The sequence below is a fragment of the Musa acuminata genome, chromosome BXJ1-9, assembly GCF_036884655.1.
Source record: "Musa acuminata AAA Group cultivar baxijiao chromosome BXJ1-9, Cavendish_Baxijiao_AAA, whole genome shotgun sequence".
Taxonomy (NCBI): Eukaryota; Viridiplantae; Streptophyta; class Magnoliopsida; order Zingiberales; family Musaceae; genus Musa; species Musa acuminata.
In genome coordinates this window covers 8,447,501-8,458,434 of record NC_088335.1, presented here as the reverse complement: position 1 = coordinate 8,458,434, position 10,934 = coordinate 8,447,501, and the positions used below count along the sequence as shown (strand labels likewise).

Sequence of the window (10,934 nt, the reverse complement as noted above, 5' to 3'; positions counted from 1 at the left end):
CTATCTAACAAAAGGAGTTTGGTAGCATGATTTCTTCAATTTTTATGCTGTACAATACATCTTAAGTTGTGAAATATAATCTTAACTTGAATAATCTGGTCACTTCAACCCACAAAGAAAGAGTAGGATAAATGTATTTAAACAAAAATCATAGTTATCAAGTTAATGTTATTTTATATAAACAAGAAGAGGATGCTATGTTCCCCTGACATGTTGTGGAAGATCTAAGGTGGTCCAAATTCATTGAATTGGGATGTACATGGGTAAAAACTTATTGGAACTTTGTCAGTACTCACTTCAAATATATTGAAATCAATAAATAATTCTTTCTTTTGTGTTTTTGAGAAGAGATATAGACAAGGATGGAGCTCTGTGACAAAGCAGCCCTCCTCTTTGATTGATAGCTTGGATATGCCACTGGAATACTGATCTGACCAAAATGCCAGTGGCTTTCTTGAGGGAAATTGTCGAGTACTCGTTCATTGAAACAAGACTACCACAAAGTGAGGCACTTGATTAAAGTAACATTACTTTGACTACTAAAGGGGTGTGTGTGTGATGTATGCATGGTGTTGAGGAGGAAGACCAAGGTCCATTTTTAGGGTTCTTAAAAAGTGTGCAACAACTTGTGAAGAAAGAAGGGATGGAGATTATTTGTTGCATGGTGACTTAGAACAATGATTTTTTTTCCTTTTTTTTTTTACATGGCAATGTGAAAAATGATGGTCTTGCATTAAGAAAAGTTGATCATGTTGAACTTGACTTGAATATATAATAAACAAAGTTAAAAGTCATTAATTTGGATGTCTATAGTCAATATGAGAGTTCTATTAATTCTACAAACAAAAAGGCATCAATTTGGAGGTCTACAGATTGGATTCAGGCTTATCATCACATGACTGTGAGAGTTCTATTAATCTTTATTGCATCATATGGAGACTGGAAACAACTCAAATGCAGCAGCAGTTAGCATCCTTCAGCTTGTTTCTTTTTAGCAGACAAATCATTTTCTGTGAAATAAGAACAACTAGGAGAAGATAGAAATCTTAGGTCTTTGAAATGAATATTAGATTAAGATGCTCATAACATTATGATGCTAAAACTTGTGTGTTGGGTCCAATCTTTGCACCTCGGGAAGAAAACAAGGCAAAAAGTGCTGGAAGTCATGAAAGAAATCACAAAATAGTGAAAAGATCCTTAAATCCTGGTTATAGAATCATGTATCATGGGCTTTCATCACAGCAAATAATATTGTGTGCTTTTGATTTTTTTTATACAAATATATATGTTAAATATATTAATTTCTCTAAATACGTTTTGTCTCAACGTTCATTTACCATGAACTCAAAAGATGAACCTATGTCTGCTGCTACTAATTTGCAACATGGGGTGATGCGCAAGAGGGATGTAACCTTATTGGACATGACAGATTGCATCTGTGCAGCTGCCGGTGGATACACTGATGCATGCCTCAGCACTCTGACCAAAGAGTTGCAGATGGTTTGTCACTGCATGCTGAAAAGTCTTGAGAAGGGCCAGCTCCTGGAAGCTGTTTCAGAGGTCCTAGGAACAGCCATGTCATCTGTGGATCCATCTGCATGCTTTCTTGTGGACTTTTAGCACTAAATTACTGCTGCTTTTAGGCAATTGGGAACAGAAGGAACTTCCTATAAATTGTGCCATTCAAATTAATCAACTACTTGTGAAATCATAGACTGATCTAACATAAAATAACAGAAGTTGTCCAAGCATGCATAAGTGGAAGAAATAAGAACCTCTTTGCCTTAAGGCGCAAAGAAGGTTTACCAAATTCCTGAAGAACCAAACTACAGCACCATGAGACTCTTAAGCTGTTAAGAAGTGCCAAAGGATTCAAGAGGCAAAGTTTGGACCAGATTAGTCAACTTCCTCCATCTTGCTCTCTTCTGCATCAGCATCCTCCAGCGTCGGCATGTCAGTGTCTTCAACCTTTTCATCATCGTCGATGCTGAGACCTAATTTCAGCATGCGGTGGATCCTGTTGCCAAAGGTATTGGGGTCATCAAGGCTAAAACCTGATGTGAGGAGAGCCGTCTCGAATAGCAGCAGTGTCAGGTCCTTGACTGACTTGTCGTTCTTGTCTGCATCCGCTCGCTTCCTCAACTCCTCCATGATGGGATTCTCTGGGTTGATCTCCATAGTTTTCTTGCTAGACATATAGCCAGCCATGCTGGAGTCCCTGAGAGCTTGTGCCTTCATTATCCTCTCCATGTTGGCAGTCCATCCATACTCTCCAGTGACCAAACAGCAGGGAGAGTCGACGACACGATCAGACACCACTACTTTCTCCACCTTGTCACCCAATACTTCTTTGATGACTTTGCAGAGCCCTTCGAATTTCTCCTTCAGGGTTTCCTTCCTCTTCTTCTCATCCTCACTCTCGTCAAGCTTCAGCCCCTCCTTTGTTGCAGACACCAGCTTCTTCCCCTCGAACTCCTTCAGCTGACCAACAGCATATTCATCAATTGCATCAACCATGAAAAGAACCTCGTAGCCCTTCTTCTTCAGCTTTTCAAGGAAGGGAGAATTCTCCACAGCCTTTTTGCTCTCACCAGTAATGTAGTAAATGTCATTCTGACCCTCCTTCATTCGTGTAACATAGTCCTTGAGGCTAGTCAGCTCATCCCCACTCTTGGTGGAGTGGAATCTAAGCAACTCTGCAATCTTCGCCCTGTTCTGAGAATCTTCATGGATTCCAAGCTTGAGATTCTTTGAGAATGCCTCGTAGAACTTGTTGTAGTCCTCCTTGTTCTCAGCAATCTCAAAGAAGAGTTCAATACATTTCTTGACCAGATTCTTGCGGATGACCTTGAGGATCTTGTTCTGCTGGAGCATCTCTCTTGAAATGTTAAGGGGAAGGTCTTCAGAGTCCACAATCCCTTTGACAAAGCTCAAGTATTCAGGAATTATTTCTTCACAGTTGTCCATAATGAAGACACGACGAACATAAAGCTTAATGTTATTGAGCTTTTTCCTTGTGTCAAAGAGATCAAAAGGAGCTCTCTTTGGCACAAAAAGAATGGCCTTAAACTCAAGCTGGCCTTCTACAGAGAAGTGTTTCACAGCCAAGTGCTCCTCCCAGTCATTAGTGAGACTCTTGTAAAAGGCAGCATACTCTTCCTTTGTGATCTCTTCAGGTTTCCTCATCCAGATAGGCTTCTGTTTGTTGACCAAAGACCATTCATGAGAAACCTCCTTGATCTTCTTCTTTTTCTTCTCTTTCTCTTCCTTCTCCTCATCAACATCTTCCACCTTGCCTTCCTCGGTATCTTTTTTGTCCTCCTCATCCTCATCATCTGAAATTTCTTTCTCTGTGGTCTTCTCGGTCCACAGGGAAATGGGATAGCTAATGAATTCAGAGTGCTTCTTGATCAAGTCCTTGAGGCGCCGTTCCTCTAGATATTCCAACTGCAATTCATCAAAGCAAAGCACAAGACAACATTCATATGCTAACATTAATCAATAAGGATTTTTTTCACACGGGAATCTCCAACAAGAGCAGACATTTAGAACTGTCCAATTAATACACTAGGAGAAACCTAGTTGCTGTTGCCAAGAAAGAAATCATAGAGCAAAGCAAATGTAATCTTTAGAGAAGAAAGGCTAAGACACGATCAACAAGGAGTAGCTTATTATATTGTTTCAAAATGATGAAACATAGTTCATGCATCACCAAACATGGACATATTCATATGGCAATAGATCATAGCTTAGGCTTGTAACATAACAAAGATAAGTAAGAATGCAGTAGCCTAAAACTACATAACCAGGAACAAAGAAACAAATTACTTACCATCACACATAAAATCTAAAGTTTATGGGTATAGAAATATCAGTATGAGGGATATAACAAATAACAATTTCAATCCCCTGGTCACTTCCTTTCATAATCAGCTTTCAATATATATCGATCCAAATGCAAATTCGAGATAATGACAGGAAGCGAATGTTCTTATCATGTAAAACACACTGATAAAAAACAGAAAAAATGTTATAATACTTGCAAGAATTATGGCCTACAGGAAAGTGTTTACCTGATCCTCCTTGAGGAAAAGGGTGATCTTTGTCCCCCTTCCAAGGCTCTCCCCGGAGGTATCCCTGGTAACCGTGAACGAACCCCCGGCCTGTGACTCCCAGACGTACTGTTCATCATCGTTGTGCTTCGTGGTCACCACGACCCTCTCTGCTACCAGATATGCAGAGTAAAACCCCACTCCAAACTGCCCGATCATACTGACGTCGGCCCCAGCGGCCAGCGCCTCCATGAACTCCTTGGTCCCTGACCGAGCAATGGTACCGAGATTGTTTACAAGATCGGATTTTGTCATGCCAATACCACTGTCGATAATGGACAACGTGTTGGTGGCCTTATCGGGGACGATGTGAATGAAGAGCTCTGGTTGGGCGTCAAGCTTGCTCTTATCCGTGAGGCTCTCGAATCGGATCTTGTCCAGCGCCTGTTTAAACACCAATATCAGCAACAAAAACGAAGGAAAGAACAAAAAATGAGAATTATTTTTGCCTCGGACTAAGATCTTAAAAGAACATGAAACTTACATCGGAAGAATTACTGATGAGCTCACGAAGAAAGATCTCTTTGTTGGAGTAGAATGTGTTGATGATCAGGCTGAGGAGTTGGTTGATCTCCGCCTGGAAAGCGAAGGTCTCCGTCTCGGCCGCCATGGCTTCGCTCAAAATGGATCGAGGTAGAGATGTAAGGGCTTCGGCGCTAGGGCTTCGGGTAGCGAGGATGGGTGGAGAGGGAAGAAGTGGAATATATAGTGGAAAGGGGGCGCATTTGTAGATCTTTCTCTGTGACGTCGCGCATATCGAGTACGAGGCCGAGTTTGTGCGGATCGAGCTGGCCCGGACCGGACCAGTGTTCTACTTTAATCCATGATAGGCGACAAAATATTTATGATGGATATTACGAATTATATTAAGGAGAATTCTAATTTATTCGCTTAATGTTGTCGTTGCATGTTTGATATCAGCCATAATGTAAATATTATTCTTAATATAGTTATATTCTTCTCAATGTAGTTAGTCCAATTCGAAGTCTTCATTTATTGGGCGCGACGAAGCAAAAGGATCAACGAGCGGCGCGCCGTAGCCCGTGTCATTCGTTCTGATACTACCATGCGTAGATCTGGAATAGGATCCTTACCCTTCATATTCGAGATGGATCGCATGTGATCAAACGACGCGAGTTTTAAAGCGCAGAGGACCATCTTGCTCACGGTTCGCGTCCGGTTATTAGGTCTGGGATTTTTGTGTGCACGCCCTCTCGCCGTTGCATTGCGGGTAGACTTCGGCGGCGGCTCATGGCGTCGCTGCGGTCCGCTGTGTCCACCTCTCTGCCGCCGATACGGGCGGCGGTTTCCAGGATGAAGAAGGAGATGGTGCGGCGGGAGCTGGAAAACTGCCACCTCCTGGCCGGGATCTGGTGCCACGGCCTCACGGTGCGCCAGCTGCAGGCCCTCCGGGGGGCGCTCCCCCCGTCGGCCAAGCTGATTGTGGCCAAGAACACCCTGGTGGAGAAGGCCATCGCCGGTACCCGGTGGGAGCCCCTCCGGCCCTGCGCCAAGGGCATGAACGCCTGGCTCTTCGTCCACTCCGACGAGATCCCCCCCGCCCTCAAGCCCTGCCGCGACTTCCAGCGCGATTTTAAGCTCGCTCTCAACGACTTCACCGGGGCTGTCTTCGAGGGTCGCCTTTACGGTCCGGACGACTTCCAGGCCCTCGAGACCATGCCCACCCGTATGGAATCGTACGCCTATCTTCTTGGCTGCCTGCAGACGCCCGCCGTGTCGCTTCTCAGCATCTTGCAGGCGCCCGACACGGATGCTGATCAGGCTGCCGAAGGAGCTGCGGCGGCGGCCGCCTCTGAGAATTAAAAGCTCGACGATTGATTGCAGTATGTTGTCTTCCCCTTTTTTCTCGTCTTTAGCTTGCTGTGTATTTGATTTGAACCAATTGAGTGCTGAGTTATTGTTATATTTGTGATCCCAATGGGGGATCTAAATTCACCATTGACTAATGAAAGCTGTATAAAGATACATTCCAATGAATAGAGCCACTGGCAATTAAGATTTCTCCCTTAAAACAACAGCCCATTGACTTGTATAATCTGTTCCGGCACCCCAGATATTGCTTCTTTCTAATCCCATGGTGCACACGGAAAACTTTCGGCTACCGTGGTGTGGGTTTCAGGAGGATTATGTAAATTTCCAATCTAACTTCACATTGGCAAGATGTTGTATTATCATTAGCATGCTATACATAAAATATGGTTATAATAAGACACAGAAAATTGGGTTATTGATGTACATTTTAGTTAATGACAATGGAGAGATAGTCAATACTTGGTAACAAAGTACATATATCTTCTTATATATCTGAGTTTATGTAAGATGGAAGTGTTTAACATATGGTGTTGTGGTGGCTCATTGTGCCTTTGTGGCCCTAAGTTATCGGGGTCAAGCCAAAAGAAAATCTTGAACATCCTCAGTTCTACTTGGTATATTTGTTTGCGGCTGTATTTACAATGTGATAGTTTCTTTAGATGGTAAAGATGTTTTTTAATGTAATTCAATAAAACATCAACAAGCTGATGTTAGGTTCAAACTACACATCTTTCTAGTCGAAACTTTCGGTTTAAGGTAAATTAGGAGCAATATCATTCGTATGGATTGTTCCTTGAGCTGTATAACTTATTTTCTGGTTGTTGAATCAATCACCAGTGATGTTATAAGTGGACCTTGTTGTGGAGATCATGCTGCAATTAGAAAAAGATATAACAGATCAGGACCATCAGGTTATAGATCTAAAGATTCAGGGCTTGTGTGGTTTTTTTTTATGTTTATATGATGAGGCAAGGTGCTCAGTTATTCTTATCAACCAGCCGACAATGTGTTGTGAAGTGTGAACAATGCTGATAGGCTTAGTCGTTAAGATTGACTAGATAGAAGATTTACCATCCTAAGCTTCCTCGAGATAGTATATGCTAATGATTTTTTTATTTGAAAGCTTTGTCTGAGCTTAAAAGATTAATCTTTCAGTTGAGACTACATTATTTTAAATAAGAATAAAAAAGTGGTCTAGTATTGTTTCTTGATTTTAATGATAGGGAAAAAATGTTACCTCAGAATTATCATCATCATCATCATCATCATCATTGTTTAGTTGGATTACATTGTTCTAGCAATGAGGTCCTCTAGTTTTTCTTTGGACACTGTACTTCTCTCCTTTGTAGATCGATCTCTTGTTATTATTTCTCAAACCTGTAAATTTGAGTTAATGTTCTTGATTGTAGCAAGGGGTCAGGCCGTGGTATTGAATTTTGTTCCACTTTTGGTTCTCATCTGGAGGCAATTTTGTTGAAGTTCCTAAATGCAAAACTACAGAAAAATGACCACTTTCGCTGTATGAAGTGCTCAACTGTATGTTGTCACCTAATCTAATGATAGTTTCTGGTAAAAATTGAAATACCAGGTGTATAATTCTTGTGTTATTATTGAGTTATCCTGTCACTGTTTTAAGATTCGGTTTTATACTTGTTCCAAGCAGACATGAAAAGTGATTAGTGGGGTTATTTAGCATGAAGTGAAGCATAAAATTCCCAATCAACAGATCTAGTGTTCGAGTCTTGTTGTTTGTCTCGAGCAGACCTTCCTGGTGACAGAATCAATTACCACTGATAATTCATGTTAGTAGTCCTAATTTATATTTCACTTACATATAACAATAATTTAAATAGAAATGAATTCTTGTTTTGGCCAAACTGATCAAAACTCAAAAAACATAGTGACTTTGGATTGGTGGTGACCGAAAATTCATATGCATGTTTTCTTGCACTATTTTTTACGGCTGCCTTTATCTATATTTTTTACGTCGTATATTTCATTGATCTAATTTTCATTTATGCAATTTGTGCAGGTGATGGTCCAGTTTTGCTTTCTGTAGGTCATCGGTTAGCATCAAAGCAGGTTCTAGCCCTAGCAGCTATCAAGTCAATGGGCTGGTGTGTAATTTATGGCTGTTTCATAAACTTGAACTTGGATCTTACTAAATCTACGCAGACATATGCAGTGGAAAACCAGTTCTCATTACTGATTGCTATTCTAAGGTTTCAGCTCATGATTAAAATTGAGCATTTCTATGGACTATGTTTGGTCTGTTATATTGGTAATTTTACATTAATGTACAAGAACACAAAGGATCCAGTTTCAAGAACATATGGCAATCAATAGTTTAGGATCACTCTCATGGAAGTAGGTTGAATTGCTTTGATTATGAGTGCTGTTTGAGATTATGAGTGCATATCAATTTTTATAATGGATATGCATCATAGTATTTTGACAGTGTTTCTAGTCAAACACAGTCAAAATGTCCTTGAATAGGTGCATTGAAACAGTATTTTTATAGGTGAATTAATCCATCGATAATCAATTATAGTATTCGAGAGAATCGTTGGGCCAGTAGTCAATTATAGTATTCTTGAATAGATTTATACTATTTTTTGACACCTCAATTAAATAATTCAAATATACTATAATTGAAACAATAAATTCAAAACCCAATAGAAACCATCTCATATACAAAAATGAGATTTTAAATAGGATCATTATTCAGTAAAAAAAGGATTGTTATTGGTTTAGCAATAAAGATAATTAAGGAGGCTTTTATATTGGTTATATTATTTTAAATAAATTTACAATATTTTTGGCACATCTGCAAAGAAACTATAATTGAATATATATATATATATATATATATATATATATATATATTCCTTCTGTAGCGGTTCCTACTCCCAAGTTCCTTCGTCTCGAATTATTCCTTCGTCTCGAATTAACCAACCCGGACACCACTATATCAACTCCGAACTTTGTAGCGATCGATCGATCAATCCCCCAAATACTTCTTCTCTCTCCGCTCCCCAATTCGATCTCTCTTCTTCGTCTTCTTCGCGTCGGGATCGATCTCTGCATCACCACAGCATAAAAAGGTGTAATGGCAGGGGGGAGCGAGTCGGAGCCAGCGAAGGTGCTGCTGCCATATCTCCAGAGAGCTGACGAGCTCCAGAAGCACGAGCCCATCGTCACCTATTATTGTGAGTCCGCGTAGAGAAACCCTCGCCATATATTTCTCACGATTCCTTAAGTCTCTGTCGGTACTCCCATCGGTCTCATAGGTCGGCTGTACGCGATGGATCGTGGACTTAAGATCCCCAAGAAAGAGCGCACCAAGACCACCGACGCCATCCTTGTCTCTCTCATGAACCAGCTTGAGAAGGTCCCGTCTTTTTCTTCCTATTTATCATCAGTTTCATCGCTCGTTTTAATTCTTCAATGCAGCTTCTGTGAGAATTCTGCTGCGTCAAGTACATACGCTTGTGTTCATTCACTTAATTAGGTATGAATTGGATTGTGTGTGTGTTAATAGAATGCATGATAAGAGAATTCATGTTCTGAAGATTATTATAACTACCTGATTCATTGTGGAAACCTGGTGATCATGCTTCAAAAGTCCAAATTATTGATTGTGTTTGTTGGTTACCTTTCGTGAACTGATGATGGCCACACTATTACACTATGTGAAAGAGACCTGGTCGCCTCAGGAGGGCTGGTTTGAGCACATCTACTGTGTTTACTTGAGGAAATGGATGTTTCATAAAAATTAGGGCATCGTGTGCCTCTCCCACATGCATAAAACATATAGACGGGTGCCCTGCTGCTAAAGTAGCTACTTTAGTTTCATATGTGACATGTCTTTTTGCTTGAGAACAATGTCCAGTACTTGTTTCTTGTCAAGGAAGGTTGTATTACAACCACTCATGAACTGATGAGCATTAACAAAGAAACTCTAATAAATATGCTCTATGGTTTTACATTTTTCTCAGATCGGTATGTACCAGGCGGTGTGTAGGATGACGTGTTGTGTTGTGGCATTGGCATGTGCCTCCTAACACCATGTATAGCCAAAGCCTAAAAGAAATTTCATCGTATGTGTCAGTGTACTGTATGGGTACATTGGCACATACCCATTCGGTGAGAGACCAGCAAGGGTCTGGTACCTGAAACGCCAAACCATGATATTGGCCAAGTGGATCTTTCTATCAAGTCTATCACCAATCTACTTAAGCTATGTTCTGCAATAAACTTCATACATGGCGTAGATTTTTTTCTTCATTTAGTTGTTTATATTTTCTGTCAATTGTAGCATTGTGCAATGCATTATGATATGGGAATTCATTATTGATTTAGATTTTTTTCTCTTTGTTCCTGTGGAACTGCTGCATCTTGCTGCAGGACAAGAAATCGTTAAAATTAGGACCAGATGACAATCTTTATGTGGAGGGTTTTGCATCGAATCTTTTTGCAAAGGCAGATAAGCAAGATCGGGCTGGGAGAGCTGACTTGTACTTTATGCAGTTATTTGTTGTACATTCTGTCTTACTAGTGCAGCCAAATTAATTCTGTGGATCTTACAGGAATACTGCAAGAACATTTTATGCAGCCAGCATTTTCTTTGAGATTTTGAATCAATTTGGTAAACTTCATCCTGAAGTAAGTTTAGCAGGCAGCACTGTCTCCTTTATTGTTTTGATTCCTTAGAGTGGAAAAAACTTCTTCATGTCCATGCTCAAAAAATGGGTTTGCCATTTGTAGATTGAGCAGAAGCAGAAGTATGCAGTTTGGAAAGCTGTAGATATAAGGAAAGCTTTGAAGGAAGGAAGAAAGCCTGAACCAGGCCCTCCTGGTGGTGATGACGTGTCAACCTCACCAAGAAGCACATGTGTATGCTTCTTAACCTAATTTTAATATCTCATATAGATAAATTCTATAACACTATTTGTCATTTCCCCCTTCTTGTCCACTTAATTCATGTCT

General features: G+C 40.5%; 2 protein-coding genes and 1 long non-coding RNA gene across 3 annotated transcripts; 2 read left to right on the top strand and 1 right to left on the bottom strand.

Annotated features, from left to right (window-relative positions):
- Positions 1 to 1,664: 1,664 nt before the first annotated feature.
- LOC103997743 (heat shock protein 81-1) lies at positions 1,665 to 4,834 on the bottom strand. The gene is made up of 3 exons (XM_009419054.3): positions 4,597 to 4,834; positions 4,074 to 4,496; positions 1,665 to 3,447 (listed from the first exon to the last, which is right to left on the bottom strand). The coding sequence occupies exons 1-3, from the start codon at positions 4,720 to 4,722 to the stop codon at positions 1,897 to 1,899; spliced, it is 2,100 nt and encodes a 699-aa protein (XP_009417329.2). The 5' UTR covers positions 4,723 to 4,834; the 3' UTR covers positions 1,665 to 1,896.
- A 443-nt stretch (positions 4,835 to 5,277) lies between these two features.
- LOC135592993 (large ribosomal subunit protein uL10c-like) lies at positions 5,278 to 8,200 on the top strand. The gene is made up of 2 exons (XM_065082764.1): positions 5,278 to 5,956; positions 7,978 to 8,200. The coding sequence occupies exon 1, from the start codon at positions 5,364 to 5,366 to the stop codon at positions 5,934 to 5,936; it is 573 nt and encodes a 190-aa protein (XP_064938836.1). The 5' UTR covers positions 5,278 to 5,363; the 3' UTR covers positions 5,937 to 5,956; positions 7,978 to 8,200.
- Positions 8,201 to 9,297: 1,097 nt separating this feature from the next.
- Positions 9,298 to 10,785, top strand: LOC135592991 (uncharacterized). The gene is made up of 3 exons (XR_010479319.1): positions 9,298 to 9,336; positions 10,353 to 10,610; positions 10,713 to 10,785. It is a non-coding gene; the product is annotated as an uncharacterized LOC135592991 (long non-coding RNA).
- The last annotated feature ends 149 nt before the right edge of the window (positions 10,786 to 10,934 follow it).